This window comes from Balaenoptera physalus (genome assembly GCF_965194825.1).
Source record: "Balaenoptera physalus genome assembly, chromosome: 20".
Taxonomy (NCBI): domain Eukaryota; kingdom Metazoa; phylum Chordata; class Mammalia; order Artiodactyla; family Balaenopteridae; genus Balaenoptera; species Balaenoptera physalus.
In genome coordinates this window covers 1,136,641-1,159,081 of record NC_138901.1, presented here as the reverse complement: position 1 = coordinate 1,159,081, position 22,441 = coordinate 1,136,641, and the positions used below count along the sequence as shown (strand labels likewise).

The window sequence follows — 22,441 nt, the reverse complement described above, 5'->3', positions numbered from 1 at the left end:
GGCCGGCGAGCAGTCACCGGTCACGGTGCCACAGCTCTGCACCTAACAGTGACTGCCACGCGATGCTCTCCTTGTTAATTTGCGATTTGTGTTATCATCTGTCTTCCCCCATTCAAGTGTAAGTTCCTTTAGAGCAGAGGACTGATCTGTCGTGTTCTCTTCTGTAACCCTGAAAGGAACCCTCTTAGGGCCAGAGAGACCATTCCCTACACAACTTGGGGCAACATTCATGTGAAAGCCACCTCCTGAAGGTGTATTCCTCCATCCCCAGGGCCTGGCACAGAACTGCACTCAAAATATCTTTATTGAGTAAATGAATCAAGTTGAAGGAAGTCTGTGTCATAGCAAATTCCATATACATAATTCTGCCTAATTTTGACAGATAGGAAAACGTATGTGGAAATAAATTTGATTTATACATTATCCAAAGAGTCACAATTATAAAAATGTTCAAGTCACAGAGTTCCATTTTGTCAATATCGGTATGGAACAATGAGACTTCAAAGAGCTATCAGAACAGTCAACAATAATTATGATTTTCCTGAGAAGATTTACTCTGCTATTCTTATTTCTGAATTGAATTTTGTTAAGAAACACCAACTTTATGGCAATAGATTGTGATGTTTGCTGCATGTCGTACACCTCCACGGCTCACAAAACCTGAACCAGCACAGTCACACAGGCTTTACAGGGGCCGGGGACACACGGCACCTCTTGAATTCAGGGCTTTTGTCTAACGACAGCCTTGGCAGCAATTTTTGAATGAATGAAGAACCAAAAGTTTTCCACCCTCACACTCTACTTCTCCTGTTGCACATGCCAGCATCATTTTATCTGGAGCTATTGTAAAATTCGCCTAACAAGTGTGGATAACATTTACATTACAAAAATTAGCTTTTCAGGAAACATTTGGTAAACACATGCATCTTGTACGTTAAATGGCATCTTTGCAAATAACGAAGTAAATAAGGTCCCACTTGACCCTAGAGATCTGGGGTTTGTTTCATTAATAAAGACTTACTTAAGGAGTAAACTTAAGATGAATGAATCACCAGTTTAATCTTAACCTTTTTAAAGACCTACAACTTTCAAGTCCTTACTGGAAAATTCCCTCATTTAAGACGCTAGGCCTGGTTGGTCCATTGCTGCATGTTCACTGAAAGCTCCTCTGTACCACAAAGCGATAATGTCATTGGGACACAAACACACCCATGCGTGCGCAAGCGCACACACACACACGTGCACGCACACACACACACACACACCCCGAGAGCACTGCTGCATTGCAATTGCCCTCACTAACAAGGAAAAGAGACCCCAGATCCAGGCCACAAACTTCAGCAAACTTCACTCTCTGAGGACACCATTAGCTCATTCTCTAATATTACTACTACTTTCAGGCTTTGACTTCATACCCGAGCAAAACAAATCCAAATGAACAGGAAAAATAACACACATTTTCAAACCCTGCAAGTCTAACTGTGTATTGTTTCTTTATGATTTCTTGTCATCTTTCCCCAACCTCTCAGTATACAAATATGCAAAAGTACTTGAGAGGTCAGGTAACAATTTAAAATAATTGTTAAAACAAGTGAAGAAAAATAACTTTCACTAAACTTTAATATTTGTTTCAATGGAAAAATATTATCTCAAGTTCCACATTGATCCACCAGTTAGGTCTCAATGAGGCCACTTTTTATTATCTAAAAGTTTCCTTCTAGCGACAATATTTTCAAAGGTTTTCTCTACACAAATATTAAAGTAGTTTGAAAATAGACAATTATTTTCATGTAATGCCTTGCTCTCCTCCTCAAACAGGAGTTCAAGGTCTCCTTAACAGAAATTTCTGTGACTTTTCTCATGGAAAATGCTCAGGTGTTAAATATCTTGCGTATCATGCAACTAGGCATGATTCCAATTAGTCCTGAACCAAAGACAAAATGACAGTTTAATGAGCTTCAATTTGCCAGCTCTTTGAACATTTGATGATATCATCATTTTGCCAGTCATTTCTTGCACTCTGTCTTCAACCTCTCCATCCCCCAAAATTACCTCAAATATACAAATGAAGACATCAAGGATGTCTCTTAGGGAACTGAGTCAAAAATGCAAAAATGACTTTTCCAAGACATCAAGGAAGAAGAGTTATTCGTCCCGTATTTCCTCCCAGATAACTTCTGCCAACTTCCTCAGTCATTTCATTTAGGCAGAGGTGAGGAGAAGGAAGGGCAAAATGCTAAGGGCAAAGGGCTAAACGAAGGCCCTTTTCCGTATGTCAACGGGAATGACATCCCTCATGCGGAATAGTGATTTATTGCTGGAGCATTTTATGTAAAAGAAAACCCTTCTGAAAGTTTTTCATTTTGGCCAAAATTACTCTAGAATTCAGCTCAAACTGCATCAACATAATTTGTTTTTGAGGATTCTAAAAGAAACACATTTTCTAATTGTTCTTTGTATTTCTATCAAGAAAGTCTCCAGGTCTGAACTTACTAAACCACCTCGACCTCACCTCTAGAAGGTTTTGACTAGCTGTTGCCATGTGATAGGATTCTTACAAGGATTCCTTTAGGGAAAAAAATGCCAACATTGAAGTCTTTGAGCTTTAAAAAGTCACTCCATTAAAAGGAATGGATCATATGTAACATTCCAAATTAGTACGTGAATATAACAGACATTCATCTATAGTAAACCATTCACAACAAACCATATTTCACCAATACTAAATGCAAATTCCTAAGCAATATTTTATAAAGATTGGTAGGTCCCACTGACCTAAAAGCTTACTGGATTCTTACTCTGGACATATCTTCTTATTTCAGTAATAACGTGAAAACCAAAAGTGAACCCATTTCAAAAGCACATTCATTTTTCCATTCTACAAATTCTAAAATTTGTGGGAAGGAATTCTATTCCAAATAAAATATTAAGAAATGCGTATCTCTTCAGAGTTTAATTGGTTTCAGAATAGAGACATAGCCATGGCTGTCACTTGGGAGAAAGACTGAAACTACTGGCTAAGACCTGACTTGGATTTACATCGCCTGAGTTATGAGTATCAGTGTTTAAATCTAGCAATGCATTAAGAATCCAAAATTGAAAACGTAATGGAATTTATGCAGAATAAATGAAATTCAGTGACAATGAGCTCCTCCATAAGCAGGCGAATGGGCAGGGGAAGTGGTCACGAGCGCCAGCTACAATACTAGCTATGTCACCTTGGGCAACTTACTGCACTTTCAGAATCTTTCCTCATTGATAAAATGGAAATACACACAAGTCATTTTCTGACCCAGGCAAGAAGGTCAAAACCATTTCCAAACAGGAAACTTAACCCTGATGGGGGACCGGAAGGGCTGGGTGAGGTAATGCGATGGAAGGGACCGAGCAGGGGAATTCAGCACCGCTCCAGAAGGCACTGCCGACTCAAAGCGGGCTCGAGCAGCCCAGTTCAGTTACGCCTGGCCGCACCGTCAAGGACAGCGACTCACTGAAAGAAACGCAAATTGAGATGAGAATCTCAGCCTGGGAACAAAGGTACCAGTGTCTCTCTCCCATGCCCGGCAGAGGTTCACACAACCCTCTCCCTTTTTTGCCATGTCCAAGTCTCTCCAAAAATCTAAAACCTTTCTTGGAAGAGGCTGTGAGATAAAGAGCACTGAATTAAGATTAAGAAGGCCTGGTTTGCTAGTTCTGTGACCTTGGGCAAGATAATGACCTTGGAACCACAGGTTCTTTATGTGTCAAATGAAAATAATTGGATGCAGTCATCTCTCGTGATGACTTAATCTGACAACATCATTGCTGGATACTCAGACACTCGATATGACTAAAGGCTTCTTATCTGTCGGAACACACTGTGTACACAGACTTGTGTTCCCTTGCAGTCTCCCGGTTTTCACCACTGCAGAGTGATCACATTATACCCTCCCCATTGTAAATATCCTCAGCATTTAATCATTAAGAACAACTTAATGTTCTTCAAAAACAATTTAAATATTTCTTTAAAAATCCATTAAGTATAATGAGAACATAGGACAGATTTTTAAAGCAATCATTAATGATTGATATGAAGTTGTTATTACAAATGGAATACTTTATATGTTATTATTTGGAAGGCTTGTCTTGAAAAGGAATATTCTTTATCTAAAAGTGGACCACATGCCATAGAATGTGGTTTCCATGGTAACTGCCACATTTTAAAAATATGCACAGGACTAAAGATACATTGAATAATACTTTGATAAATGGATCATTCTTAGAGAAATCAATTTCCTTGTCTCAGCCTGTTTTTGTTTATTAAACTTAATATAATTTTTTCTACAACGAGGACCAAGTTGAATTATTTATAATAGTTTAATTATAGGTAGATATATGCTACTTTTGTGCTTGTAAGATGAAAATAATTACAGTATTTTAGAATTATTATGGAAAAAGAAAGCTGGTGACCTACCAAAAATGTAGACTTTACTTGAAAGGGCATCTTTCTCTATTTTCTCCTAATTAAGTACCTAAGAAATAGTATTCTTCTACACAGTAATATATACAATAATATATTAATGCAAATATGTTATTAGTTCATATGTAATTCTATTAGACACATCACCATTGGATACTAATAAAGTGAGATCTTTGCATCAACGCATCTATTCAGAATATAAGAAGGATTTTTGTCCTATTTGGAAAATTCTGAATAACCTACGTTTTTCACATCAGAAAAAGAATATTTCCCCCACAGTCTTTTAAAAAATGGCTTAGTTGGGAAAAACCTCTATTTGTATTTTAAACAAACACCAAAAGTTCTTGGGTTATCTTTTTTTTTTTTTAAAAACATCTTTATTGGAGTGTAACTGCTTTACATTGTTGTGTTAGTTTCTGCTGTATAACAAAGTGAATCAGCTATACGTATACATATGTCCCCATATCCCCTCCCTCTTGCATCTCCCTCCCACCCTCCCTATCCCGCCCCTCTAGGTGGTCACAAAGCACCGAGCTGATCTCCCTGTGCTATGCGGCTGCTTCCCACTAGCTATCGATTTTACATTTGGTAGTGTATGTAAGTCCATGCCCCTCTCTCACTTCATCCCAGCTTACCCTTCCCCCTCCCTGTGTCCTCAAGTCCATTCTCTACGTCTGTGTCTTTATTCCTGTCCTGCCCCTAGGTTCTTCAGAACCATTTTTATTTTTATTTTTTTGATTCCATATATGTGTGTTAGCATACGGTATTTGTTTTTCTCTTTCTGACTTACTTCACTTTGTAGGACAGACTCTAGGTCCATCTATCTCACTACAAGTAACTCAATTTTGTTTCTTTTTATGGCTGAGTAATATTCCATTGTATATATGTGCCACATCTTCTTTATCCATTCATCTGTCAATGGACACTTAGGTTGCTTCCATGACCTGGCTATTGTAAATAGTGCTGCAATGAACACTGTGGGACATGTATCTTTTTGAATCATGGTTTTCTCACGGTATATGCCCACTAGTGGGATTGCTGGGTCATATGGTAGTTCTATTTTTAGTTTTTTAAGGAACCTCCATACTGTTCTCCATGGTGGCTGTATCAATTTACATTCCCACCAACAGTGCAAGAGGGTTTAGGGCGTTAACTTTTAAAGCACTTCCGATCTAAAGATGTTTTGTAAGGGTTTCTGGAAGAGTCATATAGCGATAATACAGAAATGTAGGCTTACGACTTAAAATATGCTTTCTTTTGATTCGTAATATCCACTAAATTGGATCTCCCAAAGCAACTGCATTTTTTGATGTTGAGGATAATGGCATTACCCATAAATTAAAATGAAAATTTGGCACATTAAAATAAACATGCTAATTACATTTTGTGAAAGTACTTAAAGAATCCTAGGTTTGCCCACTGGATTTTATTCCCAAACGTTTTAACATATAGAGAACATCATCAATTATACTGGTCAGCGCCTTTTACATTAAGCCCCATGTCATATATTTCTCTCAGAATTGAGCGTTAGAAAAAAAATGAACTGGTATGATTTCTTACATTAGATATTTAGAATTACACAATTCATCATGTTTCACTCTTCACTGTGGCTTCTAGGCAAGCTCAGAGCTAAAACTTGTACTTAACTGGAGCATTTTCTTTAAAAGTATGGATTTTCTGATGCGGTTAATATCATTTATTGCTTAATTACTATTTTCAGTTATATTGCATCTGTATGTGTTTATCATAAAATGCTGCCTCAAATCCTTTTTGAAAGTGCTTGGAATATAAAGAAATTAAAATCAAACGTTTTCAACACAAAAAGTACTAGCCCCCCCAAAGCCCAAAGACCACGTATAGGTTCAACAATAGTGTTCAGAACATACATATGGTGAAATTCACCCTTTGAGTAATCTCTGAAGAATAATAACCCATACTTAATCCACTGCACACATGTACACACCCAGTTTATAAATGGACATTTAATCTTGTGCCCAGATTCCCAAATTCATGGAAAATAAAGTAATGTTATCAAGATATCGTTTTTATAATTGTCCTATCATAAATATCTTTTTTGGAAAACTTTTTTTTAAGTGGAAGAGAGAAAGAAGAGGGGCTCTAAAAATCCCACATTTTAGAATCGGCGATCGATGTAGCCTCTTACTGTGAGTCAGTACGGCAAAATCCAGATGATCTGTCTTTATTGTGCAAAACTGTTCATATTAGAATCATGATTCTCAGTTTAGGGAATCACGACAGGCATCAAGATGCCAGCGTTAGGCAAGACCCACCTCACTATACACAAATTCCCAGTTAAATGTATCTTCAGACGCTGCCGATAACCCTGCCCGCTCTACTGACGGCGGTTCACGGTGGTTGCAGTGGCTCCTCTCACTACTCAAGGCTTCTGAACCTCAACAGCTCACAGACAGCTGTCCCAACATGGGGACACCACCTCTGGGGCGGATCACAGAGGTCCTCTGGAACAGTCTCTACAGGGCTCATACACACCATTCACTCCAGCAGCAAACATCAAAGATCAAGCAATCTCTGAGTGGTTCAGGGTCCTAAAAGCGCAACCAAGGGATCAAGGAATCTATGTTCTGTTTTTCTTCAAGTTCGAGGCGATAAACTGCAGAAATTCTTTCACTACATTTTGCAGTTCAAAAGCAAAACAAGAATTACATGAGGACTACCATGTTAGAAGAAGCTTTCCTAAGATGATCACAACAAAACTATAAATTTCCTTTATGTTAAAAAACATGATGGAATCAAGCAAATCATTCTCCAAAATAACTTCAATAAGAGGGATCTGGCCAATGAGAAATATTTGATAATGAGGTTGCGAATTTCCATATGTCCTGAAATCTACTGATCTGGATGCTTTTCCTTAAACATTATGACCTCAGGTACATACCAGACTGAACATCTTATATGAAGGCAGGAAAATTTAATGTGCATTTTAGCAAATGTAAGTATCACAACATAAACTCTCCCATCGTTGAAAATCAAGGAATTATGGCAAAAATATAATGTATGCATAGAATAATTAGCTAAATGCACCAAATAAAAAGAGAAAAATGGTTAATTGTCCTTAGTTGTATTACTGTATCTTATCGTTTCTCTATAAAACAGAAATTACTTGAGTAACAAAGCACCTGTAATAATTATATAGCATATTCACCAAAAGGGAGCTCCCAGTTGATATGATTCACCTTAAGGTAGGTGACTATACTTTATAACAATGGTTTTATTAGTATACAACATATTACATACTCGAAAGAAGCCAAAAGTAGATTTCTAGTATATTGCTTGCAATGAAGAATCTGACAGAAGAAAAGCAGCAAACAAAGCCATAGAATAGATATTGCACTGGTCCTCTTTTGCTTAAATATTCCAACTAGTCCTTTTTACAAAATGGCCTCCATTGCTAAACGGGAGCAGCCGGGCATGAACTGAAAATCAAATGTCTCCCTGGAACTCAAATAAAACATTACACAATCCAGTATTTAAGATACTTGTGTTTGTTCTGCATCAAACCACAAAACAGTGATTTTTAAAAAGGCTCTTCTATTTTTAAAAAAATATGTCACTTTGTTTTTTTTTGAAATTTGTGAATGGAATTCAGAACCTAAAAGGTATTATGCATTAGATTATTTAGACCACAATCATGAAAAGACATATTTGGAAAATTTAGGACTTACCTGAGGAAACTGTGAATTAATAGCCCCAATAAATAGCCAAAAATAAATACAAGTTGTCAGCACTTTGGTATACACGGTAAGATTTTTTAAAATATAACTTACTGATAAGAGTTTTTTAAAACTATGTTCTCTAAAAACAACTTAGTATAGCTTCTGCAGAAAATCATTTTCATTTTGATCAAGAATGCATTTAGCCTAAGTTTCCATTGCTTACTAGCATTCCCGGGACAGCAATTCCAATTGTTCCAAGAAAGACAGAAAATCTCAGAAATATAATCATATGCTACAGCATTTGAAGAGGTCAGATTAATACTTCAATTAGAAGAAATTCAATTAATAACTTCATTATACTCTCCCTGTGGCTTAATTATATGTAATAATTCTAAAATTTCCCTTTTGTTATCATTGGATGAACCGCACCCAATATATGGCAGATACGACATATGCAAAGTCACAAAGATTTCCTCTAAATTTGGCCTCTGTCTGTGTCAGCTTTCTACAACACCACGAAAATAGTTAGAAGTTGTATAAATTAATGTATTTAACTGTATCGATTATTCAATTCTACCATGCAAACAGATCCTACACTGATTCAGAACCCAAATATCTTCTCAAAGAAGACAATGGTAAGGCTTAACATCATCTTCGAAGGAGAATGTAAGTTTGAAAATATTCTTAACAAATTGTATGACTAACAATTAAAAGATCAGAATATATTTTATAAAGGCTCTAATGAGGTTGGTGGCAAAAATATAACACACGTTGATTTCACAGGAACCACCTGACTATTCTGGTACCAGGGCTACTACAATGACTACCTCTTTAATTAACAAACCCCCATAAAACAAATTTAAATAATTTTCCTAGAAATGCGTGTGACTGACAAAAAAGCCTGTGCCTCCATCTTTATCCGAAGGTAAAACACAACCCAAGGTCAAATGAAGATGACCAACAGCCCTATTCTTTGCCTTACCGTCTCCCGCCTTCCACTCAAGACATAACTTCTATTTAATCAGCAGTACTTTTATGTTTAGATAATTATGAAATTGCTTAAACACATATTATAACAAACAGACGGTCTATTTCGTTGTTTAAAAATTATGTTATTTGGGGAGGAAGGATAACCAGGAAGAAGCTCATGTGTGGTGTGGATAATATGGCTAGATTTCAATGGGAGAGAGGTATTTAGACCTAGCAGATGATATGGTTTTATTAGAAAAGAAAATTATCTTTTCATTGGTATCAATTGTTCTTCAATTTTCCTTTAATAAAATTTCACAGCAACCTCCTCAGGAGGAAACACTAAAGGCCTCTGATTATATATACCGTAGAGAATGTATTGCACCACAAAGAAACACACCCGATGAGATTTTTTTCCATCTGAAATTTATAAAGGTAATTTTCCATGCTGACAGTGCTCATTCCATCCCTAAGTTTGAAGAGTCAAATGCTGCCACAGCTGGGGGTTATTCTGCAAATGGCCTCCAGCAGGGACTGCAGGGGTGAGGCAGGAGGCGTGGCATGCTCATGGGGGGTAGCCCTTCTCTTTATCAGTTACCATCTCAGTAACCTAATCAAATATAGAGTCCAAAGAAAAAAAGCAACACTAGGAAGGAAAAGCAAATATTAAAACAGCTGCCTGATTACCTACAGAGATTAAAACAAAAAGCAAGGAGTGAGGCTGATATATTTCCTGGGGATTTGCTAAGGCTGAGGGGAGGGGTAAGGGGCAGATACCTTAAAAAAAATCCATCATGAAAGGAACTGAGACAAGATTATAAAAAAGGGGCCAAGTTATAGCGCACCATGGGATTTTTAATCTGGCTACCTGTGGTTTCTGTAGTTAAAGCTTTATTCATCCCCCAAAAGGGGGGGTGGGGACAAAACAAAAAAATCACATTTATTTGTCAGTTTTGCAAATGATCAAACAGCGTGCATCAACAAGAATAATAAGAAAACATGAAACGCTGATGACTTTTTAAAAATAGGTCCCCGTTTTATCAAATATTATTGATAATTACCTGTGACTCTCGATTCTTGAACTCTTGGATTTGATTTTCATGCTCCATATTGGCAGTGTGGAGCTGCTTCTCCAGGTCTCCAGTCTCCCGTGCGTGGGCTCGGACTAGGCTCTCCTTCTCTGCGTTATGCTGCTGTAATAGGTGCGTCTTCTCCTGTGCGTGCTCCAGCTTCAGCTCTACTATCTGATTGGACAATGAGGACAGTTCATCAACAGAACATCCCTGTCGTCATGACAACTCATGGCCAGCTTAATTTTTCTCTAATTTGCCCAAGTTGAAAATTTTATTTTTTGCGTCATTATTACCTCACCCTTAAAATACTCTCATTTTTTTGGGGGGGGGGTGGATTTTATCTAAACCTCCTAATATTCAAGACAGTTGGGCATATTCAGTAAATCCTTCTGCAATCTGTTGACACAAATGCCTGAAACATTGAAAAAAATTATGTCGAATGTTAGGTATTTCCTCCCCAAGAATTTGGGTATTACTGACCAGCAATGGTTATAAATGGTTAATAGTCAGTACGCTCTGCTTTTTGCTGAAATACATACAATGTAAAAAGCAGCAATTAAATCGGTCAGTTTTCTTTATGGTTTTCAAATAAAAGATCGAAGGTAAATACGCATCTGGATTATTGTACATACAGTTGTCTTTCTAAAAATAAAATGATAAATTTCAAAGCTCTATTATCTCGTTGTCAGCTCCGGTACACCAACATAAACAGACGTTACGTGTTCCAGAGGGGCACCTGCTGTGCTGCGGGCTTGCGCCATGATTTCATAAAAACCGTTCTATTCTCAGGATCCTTTCCCAGTCCACTCCACGCTGGAGACTGTGACCTTGGCCAGTCTTAGCCTCGCCCTGCTAGGCTGAATGGCAGCCCGAGACCGCGGGCCTGGTTGCCGCAGCTTTGATACTAATCCTCCCAGGCTGTGCACAATGGCACCCTACCTGGCCTGCACACTATGGCCAGCCAGGCTGTCTTTGAAGCAGGTGATGAATAGGGACTGCAGGAAGCCAGCTTCCCCAGTGAACTCCAGGCCACACAGCTGCTAAGAACAGTCACTTGGATTTTTCTTCAGTTTTGGTGGATTTCAGGGGGAAAAACTGCTGTTATCTAGAATACGTTGTGCTATTTTCGGCGTGAGAATCCATCTTCAAAAAAGCTAACAGTAGGAGCCTGCTCCAAATCCATCTTGTTTCGTGCAGTGAATCACCAGACTACCTTATCTTAAAGCTATAGCATTCGTTTCTCCAGGCAGGCATGCTGCACCACATTTCAGAAGTTATTTTCTCTGGAGATTTAAAACTCTCATCCTCCAATGGCAAATTAAGAATGACAACACAGATTAAAATTGCTTTTAAATTTAGGTTTCAAAATGTTGTCTGATTGTGATTTTTCTTTGAGGGTGGGCAAATCAACAATAAACTCCTGACCACTCATAAATTTACTACGTTATTTAGAAGAAAGAAAAGTATACTAACTCTGGAATATACACACTTATCGGAACAAGATAGTATAGAAAATAATATGGAAAATTTTATTTTGCATCTGAGAACAAAGACGCATTCTAGTGAATTTATGTCTGTTTAAAATTTAGGGATCTTTCTTGCATATTATTCTACTATAGGCAATATACAGAAAAAACGCATATAAATTTTCTCTTTATATACTATGCCAGGTAGAAAAGTTTTCTATGATTATTTAAAATAAGTGTGCATGGTTTTCTCTGTGATTCACACAACTACAATGTCAATCCCAACAAAAAAGAGAATTTAAAATTTTATTGATATTACTGCATCATTTTCAGGCAGCCAAGTACATGAATTACTGAGTTAGGATATTTTTAGAACAGTCTTGGACACATTATTATTTCTACTCAGTGTTATACTATCAAGCATTATAATAATGAAATTATAAATTTTAGTAAAACATTTAAACATATAGCACACTGAAAGGAAATAGAAAGAGGTAAAAAGTTCTACTGAGATCTGATTCTCAAAAGCCTCAAAAAAACTGGGAGAATGGTGTGATTTAAAATTGACAGAAAGCAAAATATTTTACAATACTCTAAGGAAAAGTAACCGATTGACCTATAATTAAGGCAGAAGAATTACAGAAGTTTTCCCCCAAGAAAAGACACAAGACCAGGACTGGCTGTGAGATCATTAGTAACAGCGCTGCCTTGGTCTAGGCTCTAGAACCAACACCCTTCCACAGAAACTCTGAGTTATCTGAGGAGTTCTGACACTTGGACCAGTGACCCTACTTTCCGTCCATTCATTTTAAAAAGTCAGGAACAAATGAAATAGAGATAATGGCATTTGAAGCCTAAAGATAGATGTTCATAAATTAAACTATTAAAATAGTTTGCTATTTTGTCAGGGTCTGTTGCTCAGTGATCCTGGTTAATGAACAAATCTCAAGGTTGCCAGAGTCTTTTCAAATGAAATCGCTCAGCCCTGTCTGCTCGATCCAATGCTGTTTGGCCAACTTCTAGAGGTTACAAGCCCTTTCTAGTCTTTGCCTAGGTTTCCTCACTGTCAGCAATTTCAGGCAGGGGTGTCCTCTCCAGATTAATGGTAGGGTCCAGGAGAAAAACCCTAATGTTCTGGGAACATCTTGATGATGATATTCATAACCATATTCAATGCCATCATCAAGGTGGATCTGTGTTAAAATTCAACCTAGCCCCTTCCAGGTAGATAAATGTCCTTTACATGTGGGTGCTTCTCAACAGCAAACATGAAGTAGCATATTCTCTTTACCTCGAGCTACTAGATACTTTTAGTTGACCACAATAATGTGCAATGGAGCTAGTGGTTACCAGGAGGTGGTACGTCATGGAGAGTGTGGAGGATGGGAAAGCAGACAGCATCGCAAGGGTGAACGATGAAGTGGTCAGTGGGGTCTCTAAGTCAAGGTGGTCCAGAGCCCATAATCTATGCTCCAGGGGAAAGAGGAGGCCCCATCACCACGGAATTCTTAAGTAAGGCCAGGTAAAGAGCTCCCTGTAATGCAGGAGGGAAGGCTTTAAGCTCCCTAATCCAAAAGCATGGAGCTGCAGGCCAGGTAACTATGCTTGTAATGCCACTCGACTGGTGTGAAAGCAGACTGGCATTTCTCCCAGGACAAGGGGAGTGATTAGGCCTCACGTTCAAGCGCCTAGGAGCACCTGCCAGCCTTTGTGACGCTGGACTTGATAGCCTGCTGGTTGGGGCCTGCGTGAGAAAATGGCTTTATTGCCTAGAAGCTACTAGGTTGACTCACACGAAATTATCCAACAGGAGATGAATAAGGGCCCTGCCCCAGCCACTATGCCACCCCAACACATTCTGACCTTGAGGTTCTGAGATCCCTGAAGGCACAGCGCTCCTCCCAGACCAGATCCTACCGCGTATGTCGATGGTCTCCTCCCTCCGCCTGAAGCTCCATGCATGTGTCCTGGGGTAGGAGCACACCCAGGCCCTGAGACGACAAGATGCGGGTGCTAGACAGCCAAGTCCCTGAGGGCCTTGGAATACACACGCTAAGTTCTCCTAACTGTTTTACAGCAGAATTAGTGCTAGCAAATATGGCCTGAACATGCTTTGATAATCTTATTTTTTGAAGTCATTACTTCTCCATACACAGTATATAGAAGATCAACGCATCCCAGTAATACTCCTCAAGGTCAGAAATTCCAAAACCAGAAGAGTAAATTATAGACGTAATAGAATGCACCCAACACATAAAAAAGGAGGAATTGCAGTACAAAAATATTAACTGAAATAACCTCAAATGTAACCAGAAGACAAAATCTATATTCTGCAAGCCCCATCATTCTGAAGGGGAGGAAAACATACCTTAAAAATCAGAAACAACTAGAGTGATAGGAGAACTTAGTAAGAACATGAGTGCAATGAAAGAAGAACTCAAAGACAAGAAGACAAAACAACAGAATTAACTAAGGATCAAATAACTTCATCACAAAATAAATTCTAAATTAGAAACAACGAGTTGAATAAACAGGGCTAAAAATGGAACCACTGATATAGACGAAAGACTGGAGATAATCACAGTCAAGGTCCATGAAGGACACAAAGAAAAGATAATATAGAGAGAAAGTGGAAAAAGAAAATCCGTGTGTGGGAAATTCCCTGGTGGTCCAGCGGTTAAGACTCTGCACTTCCAATGCAGGGACGCGGGTTCAACCCCTCATCAGGGAACTAAGACCCCACATGCCACGCAGTGTAGCCAAAAAAAAAAAAAAAGAAAGAAAATCCGTGTGTACACAGGTACGTTATCAGAAGACTTCCCTGAAATGAATGAAGAGTTAAATGCCTATATCAAAAAAGCAAACTGTATACCAAGAAAAACTGATTTAGACTGAGGAAAAGAATGGCTCAAGAATACTATAACTAAACTCAAACATGGAAAACCTCAAAGATTATAGAACCTAAACCACTCTTGGAAAAAAAATACTTGAGGACGAAATTTAGGCAACCAAGAGATGACTGACAAAGCTGTGTTAAGAGCAACCTTTGTGCCAAAAGGCAGTGGGTCAATGTGTGCAAGCTTCAGGGAAAGAGAGGAGGAGCAGAGACTTTCATGCCCAGCCGAACTATCCTTCAAAATAAGGGAAGAAATGGTGACTCTCAGGCAGGCAGAAACACAGTGGATACGACAGCTACATGCCCTTCTGGGAAAAACGACTTGAAGAAATCTCAGCAGTCAACAGATGAATCAAAATAAAGGACTCAGATATGAAAAAAAGTTCTGGTGGTGTACATATCATCGATTTAAACTTAAAAAGCTAACTATATGACTGTGAGAAGCATGGTCATGGAACAGAATATAAATGTTACAAAAATCAACAATGTATAAATAATACTATAACTGATAGAAGAAAGGTAGGGGTGGATGGAAGGAAGTGGAAGCATGTTACTTTTATCTTTTCATAACAGGGAGTAAAAACTGAACCATAAAATTCAAAAATGCCTCTAATCTCAATGTATTTGTAATCTTTATTTCTTAACTTTCTAAGAAATCATTTCTTGTATGGTAAAGAACCAATTTTCTAAACTTCAGAAATTCCTTCAGTTTCCCCTGCTTCTTTACTTTAACTGATTTCACATAAAATTAAATATTTTAGTAAAAGTGACAAATATAGCATGGTCCCATTTTTTAAGAACTGCTCTTGTCTATATCCCTATCTATCCTTCTACTACCTCACAGAAGTGTCTGGGATGATGACCATCTGAGATGAACAATAGTCATTTCTGGAAGATAAGATTTTTCTAGAATTTTTGCTTCCTTCGTCGTATGCATTTATCATGTCAAATGGCTACAGCTCCCTTTGGGGGGAATATTAACTTGTCACGTTGCAAGAGCCTTTATCAAGAGACATTGTCTCCCTTCAAGCACATGGATTCTGGGTCTGTGAACTTAAATCTGGAAACTTGAATCATGATTTTCCATTGAAGTGGAAAACTGTCTAAAGTTCACTTGCCAGCTCTTGACTTTCTTTCTTGATATTGTACAAGTATCACTCCCGTTGGTCTCTGTCTTATCCCTCAGAACTCCGTGCTTTATTCACTATCGCCACAGACCCCTGCAGGGCAAGACACCTTGGTGGCCACTCCCGCCATGCTGCCCACTGCAGCGGTCACTCCTACCATCCATCTGATGTTCAGGGCCCCACTGGCAGACCCCCAGCAGCCCAATGAAAGTCAGCCGCCCGGCTCCAGCGCAGCAGTGCCTACGGTGGGCCTGGCACACGGTGGAAGCCAGCCTGGAGCCACTCAGTGGAATCAGGGGCCCATCACCATGCCTTCTTCAGCACCTCCTAGGCCCTCCCTGGGTGGAGGGTGTCTGGCCTAAAGTAACAAATTGCTCTAATATTCTCATTCTCCTGAGACTTCGACCTCGTCCTCAGCACTATGCCAAGGCAGTTCTGGCATCTCCACCTCGGATCAACATGGCTGAAGTAGTAGAGAAGACCACTACCTAGTAAAATCGCAAGCTTCGTTAACATGCTACATACTTAAAAAAAGCGATGAATGTCAGCTCAAAATTGTCAATAATTATATACGTTAGACTAATAACAGTTCAAAAGGCACTTTGATATAAAGTGCTAGCCATTGAAAGTCGAGGATTTTCTGTAGGGCTTGCCAGGTGACACTCCCACATCATCCCACATCCTACTCAAGGGATCCCTGTGAAAGTTTTTGCTTCTTGGTTGTGAAATTCAGTACTACTTTTGTGTCGTTGATAAGACTCATTAAAATCCTCACTAAAAGGCAAGTGTATCACACCCTGTGTTTTTCCATTTAATGAAGTAGAGGACTTAACATCATCAGGCTATGTATCTGAGCAATTTTCCATTTGCATTTGCAAAACAGCACATTTGAAATGTCAAAATAAGTTACCAAATTCTCTAGAGCTCCAGAAATCTAGGTCCAGTGAGGCAGAGTCTACTGTAAAGACAGCACCGTTTCACTAGACTGATTCTTTACTAAAAGATGTTCAAATCTTTTCTTTATAAATTGCAGTTATATGATATAAAATGTGCTACTGGACATTACATTTCATGACCAATAAAGACTCCAAGCCTTTGGAGTCAGAGGAAAAAAACATTTTAGCACAGAAAATACTACAATATGGTCTGACTTTCTGAACATGTTAATAGAAACAGGCACCAAAAGAAACAGTAAAAAGTCAGCAGTGTGTCAAGAACAGAAATAGAATTTGTCACCTGTGGAGAGCCTTGTGGCTCCAGGATTAGGTATTTGCTACAACGAAATGAGCCATCCACAAAATCTGTCAATCAGCAATTCAGTTCAGCACACAAATTCTCTTCCTTTGAAAGTTTCACAGGACTGTGCTAACCGCTATGAGAGATACAGCGAGGCTCTGCCGGCCTGCACTGCTTCTTCACTCCTTTTCCTCCAGAGTCAACCTGTACAGCCGGGGACCAACGCCCGCTGGAGCCGCCAAGCTTGGCATGCGCTGAGGGCTGAGGGCTGGAGGCTAGAGGCTGGAGGCTGGAGGCCCAGCAGAGATCATGAAGGAGGAAGGCCCAGCAGAGATCAGCCCATCCGTGCTGCCTGGGCAGGAAGCAAGTCCTGTTCTCGGCAGTTTTCTTTCCCAGTTAACACTTCAAAATACTTACCCCCCACCTGCAGGTGATGAGTGACAATAAGCACCTGGAGGGTTTAAAACTTTTTGAAAAATCAGCTACGATTTTCTGTGTTTTTATCTGGCAGACCTCACTTAAAACCCAGGAAGGAGCCCGAGAGTCGAATGTTTCAAGAAGATTTTTCTTCGTGGTTTAATGATCGTTTACTCAAGCCACTAAAATTGAGATAACTAAGACTATACCCTCTTAGGCAGAGTTCAACACTTTTGAAAAACACGTCTTAACTGTATATTTTAATTTTAATTTATTTTACCTTATGTCCGTTTATCTAAAACACATTCAGTTCGTCTTAATCTAGTAGATCCCTGCTGTAGAATATGAAAAATAAAAACCATCAGAGTTTCCCAGTTAGTATAAAATTTAGGACAAACAGATCAATCAGGTTATAAACTCCTCCACCATATGGACGAAGGCTTTATTGTCTTCATACTGTCCTCACACTGACTACAATGCAGCATAATTATTCAACGTTTTGCGTGGAATGAGTGGCACTCGGGAGCAAAAATCAAAAACTAAAAGGTGAGCTGGCCCTCCGCAGATTCAACCAACCGAGGACCGAAGAAAAAATTCCAGGAGGTTCCAAGAAGCAAAAATTGAATTTGCAGCGTTTCAGCAACTACTGACACAGCACTTAGACTGCATTAGGTACTGTAAGTCATCTAGAGGTGATGTAAAGCGCACGGCAGGATGTGCGCAGGTGATACGCACACACGACGCCATTTTATATGAGGGGCTTGAGCATCCGTGGATGTGGGTATCGGATCGCCTACGGAGACCGAGGGACTCCTGCAGTCAGAAGAGAATGACTTCATCTTCCTTATCACCAAACTGACTTGTCACCTGCACAGTCTCTGCCCTCCTCTGACTTGAATGCCTGGCTGGCCCTGTGGCCCAGGGAGTCCTTCCTTCTGTGCGCTGAAGCGTCTGCTCTCGCCAAATTAAGCCCGTCTCTCTCACAGTGACCCCATCGCTCTCTGCCTCATCAGCACTGTCTTCTCCCCTGGACCATGCTCATCAACACGGATGTCTTCACTGTATCCTTCCCCTGACCCTACATAACCCTCCAGAGACCACCCCACTTCTCCACTCCCCTGTCTTTCGAAGTCCCTCCACGGGCTGCTCACACCCTGTTCTCTCCCTGCCCACATCACTCGGGTTTTGTTCCCACATTCTACCGAAACTGGACTTGTCAAGGTGGTAAAGACCTTCTTGCCAAACCCAGTGGTCAGCTGTCAGTCTCCATCTAACTTCCCGTCTCGGCAACACCTAAACAACAGGTTACTCACGTCCTCCTTCCTGAAACACTGGCTGCACATGGCGTACGGGAAATCACACCTCCTTGGTTTTTCCTTCTACCCACCAGCTGCTCCTTCTCAGGCGTTTTTGCTATTTCCTCCATCTCGTCCCCACGTCTAGCTGTCACTGCGTCCCTGGGCTCAGCCCTGGCACTTCTTTTCTTTTCTCTCTTGCGTGTCAGTGTCTGTCACCACCATTCACCTGGTGGCTCGGCGGGGAAGCTGGAGTCGTGTTTGAGTCCCCTCTTTTCTTCACGCTCCATTTCCCTTTCATCCACAAGTCCTGCCTGCAGAGCACAGCCCAAGGCTGACCCCCCGCCCTGCACTGCCCCGCCCCGGTCCAGCCACGGTGACCTCTCGCCAGCCTCTGACTATCAGACTCCAGTCGCCTCCCAACCACCCTCCCTGCGTCCTCTGCCACCTCCTGTACAATCAGCACTCCACAAAGCTGCGAGAGGAATCTTTCTAAACACAAACCAGATCTTGGTCAAATGCTCCAGTGGCTTCCCGCCACTCACAGAACAAAATCCAAGCTCCCAGCACAGTCGACAGGACTTGATAGGCTCTGCCCCGCCCCCGCTCACTCCATTCCAGCCATGTCCCTGCCCGTTCCCTCTGCCTGAAATCTCCTTTCCTAATCTCAGGTTCTGTAAGGTTTCTCCTTTACTTCATTCAGGTTTTAATTCAAATATCACTTCTTTAAAGTCCTTCACTGACGACCTTCTCTAAAATAACGTCTTAGATGAAATGACACCCTTCTGTAAAATAGCCCTTCACTCACAGACACCCTGTCCTGCTTGACTTCACAGCAGTGACCATGACCTTACAGAACAGTATATCCTAAGGCTGGGGGACTGTTGTTTCCTCCACCATCAGTACAGACTCTCCTGTGTTCATCCACATCCTAAGCGCCCAGAACAGTGTTTAGCACAAAGTAGTTGCTCAGTAAACATGAATTAAGTGATGAATGATTGCAAAGACGTGATTTGACCTTAGATTTTTAAGGTACCTGGAGAGTGGGATCATCGCTTAGCCATATCACTGTCTAGGAAACATTTTTTAAAATGAAGTATCCCTAAAACAAATCATCTATGCTTCATATTACAGTCACTGAGAAAAACTATGTTCATCTTTGCCCTTTTCATTCCCACTCTAGGTAAAGGTGCCATTTGTTTGAACCTTGATGAGAAAAGATTCAAGCCAAGAAAAAGAAAAAAAAAAAAGGAAGAAGAGGCCCTGCCTTAAGTACTTTTCACCAAGTATCACTGCACATTCTATGAACCCAGGCTCCCAAAACTTGGCCTGGACTACAGGCCCGGGCTCTGTAGCTTCATAGTCTGGATCTCTCATTCTGGACCCTAAGACACCAGGAACCTGGCTCTGCCTGCTGCCTGTAAGACCCATCTGTGCCCTGTAGCATGGCTGCACGCCCTGGATCAGGCAGTTATGGAAAGAAAGAATTTGAAAGACTTAGTGCATCATTGGATCAGGGATTGAATTTGTCTTGATCACCACCGAGGAGTCCGGTGACTGCAGTTGAGGCTCAGAAATGATTACGAACTGAAAAAGGAAAGCCAAGCAAAAAAGACTTTTAAAAAGAGTGTGATAAGGTGAGCAAGAAGAATAAGGCAAAGAGAATAACAGAGGTGTACTAGATGCAGAAATGAATAAATCATGCGAAAATCCATTTTGAAGAAGTTTTAGGGAGGCTCACAGATTCATGGTCACCCACCTCATCTGGGACCTCAGTACCAAAAAGAAATTTTACCAAGTTGTTCTAGTCTTATCAGTCACGCCATCACCAAAATACTTTCAAACAACCCCCACTTCCGTCAGCTCTCCTGTCCACGTGCTTCCTTCAGTGTCAGCAAATGATCTTCCCTCTTGCTTCACAGAGAAAATCCTCAGGAATAAGAACGTCCTCGTTTTCCCTCTGCAGATCGACAGGCTTCTGTGCCGCGTCCACCCCTCCCCTTACAGCTGAGGCCTCGGCCTGTCCTCCCAGGCCAGCCACCCCGCCTGCACTGGGAGCCGGTACCCTGTCTCCTCTCTCTTGCTTTCTGCTATGTCCTTTCCCAGTGTAGACTGAATGGTCTAGTTTAAAAGAGGTCCATGTCTTCAGGCTATATTACCTAAAAAATCTAGAAAACTAAAAACTAAAATACTTACAGAGAAAAAACTGGGAATTGCACGCTATCTGCTTTTTAAATATCTCAACTGCCCTTAAAATTTCCCAGTTGCTTATCTTGTACAATTTCTGACTTGTCTTTGCTAGTAAAATATTTTGTTTCAAATAACGGCACTGTGTAAGGATTTGGTCCTTCAGTGATTTTTATCATCATCAACAATAAGTATTTATTCTTTCTGGAGAATTTGACCACTTGTTTATCTGTTGAACTACATTTCCCTTTAAAGGCTTTGTAGTGAAAAGAGAAGATATAAAATATAAGATTGAAGAATGATATGACGGGATTGCCAAGAAAAGTCTCCATAGTTCAGGAAATCCTAGCATGCCTGCTTTGTTGTTTGTTTCCAACTTGAATGAGGTTTGTGAAAAGACAATTAGAATTGTCTTTTTGTTCCAATGGGTTATACAGGAAAGAAACAGGAAATCTTGATGAAAGCTTGGGCTTTACAGGATATTTGTGTGAGTGTTTATCCCATGTGTTTGATGTTTTTCTCTCCACATCTGCACGCTTTATGCCTGCATTTTGGCTAAAATATTTTAAAATACCACTTTGCTTTTTTCACTTCATTACAGTTCCTGGCATGATGCTTTCTAAATGGGAGTGGCTCACAAATTGCACTGAATAAGGAAATTGAGGCCCAGAAGGCACAAGTCATTCATTTCCTCTGGATGTGAGTTCCCTCATTATAAAATGTGAGGATTGGACCGGATAAGTGCTTCTAAAACTTTTCCACCAAAGCACCCCTCACAGCAGTGAGAATGAAAAATATCCCCCTGGGGGATCTGAGGGCATAGCCTGAAGCAGCCTCTGCAAACTGGAAGTTTCTTTGAAATGTCCTATTTTATCTTTAAAATTCATGAGAATTTTGCATTTTACAAAACAGGAAAAGTCTATGTTTGTTTTAAAATGAATGTTACCTCAATAGTAAAACCACTTTGCTTTCCCACAAAGTAATCAAGTGAATCCAACACTCCAGGAAACAGGCATCAGGGCCCTGCACCCCAGCGCTCACGTGCTGCCCCAGGGGCCGCCTTCCCCGGTTTGAGAAGCAAGTGCCTGGTGAACGGCATGTAAATCCCCTTGCAGGGTGAAATGCTATACCCGTAGCATTTAAGATTTGTGGACTCCTAAGCAAAGACAAGACAATAGAAAAGTTGTCACCCTCGCACTTGAGTGGCAGGTAGAGAAGGCAGGTATGGACAGGTGTGTAAGTAAGTTGGAGACGCCTACGGCTGTCAAGAGGCACACGGGGCCGGGCGGGAGGCTGGGGGTGAATCAACGAAGGCGCAGGTCACAGAACGTCAGATCTGGGAGGGACATCCAGACATCACCTCAACATGCTCAGGTGGGCAACTTACTTTGTCACGAGACGAACCACTGCACATTTGAATAATTCTTTAGGAAAGAACCACCTCGAATTGACCCAAAATGTTCCACACCCAGAGGCTCAATTTCTGCCCCCTGGAGCCCCCTGGGGGTCCGTTAGAGTGAAGTTAAGAGCGTGGCTCACGTTCACGTCTGATCTCATCACCTATTAACTGTGCGGCACCTGCGGCCAGTGACTTAACTGGAGGTGCTCAGTTTCTACAACT

General features: G+C 40.5%; 1 protein-coding gene across 22 annotated transcripts in view; it reads right to left on the bottom strand.

The window, feature by feature from the left end:
• The window catches only part of CEP112 (centrosomal protein 112), a 420,211-nt gene that overhangs the window by 206,572 nt on the left and 191,198 nt on the right, over window positions 1-22,441 (bottom strand). For all 22 annotated transcript variants that reach the window (XM_082441876.1, XM_082441874.1, XM_082441872.1 and 19 more), the window contains one exon: window positions 10,185-10,367. In XM_082441876.1, the coding sequence (XP_082298002.1) occupies window positions 10,185-10,367 (183 nt within the window). The remainder of the gene's footprint in view (window positions 1-10,184; window positions 10,368-22,441) is intronic.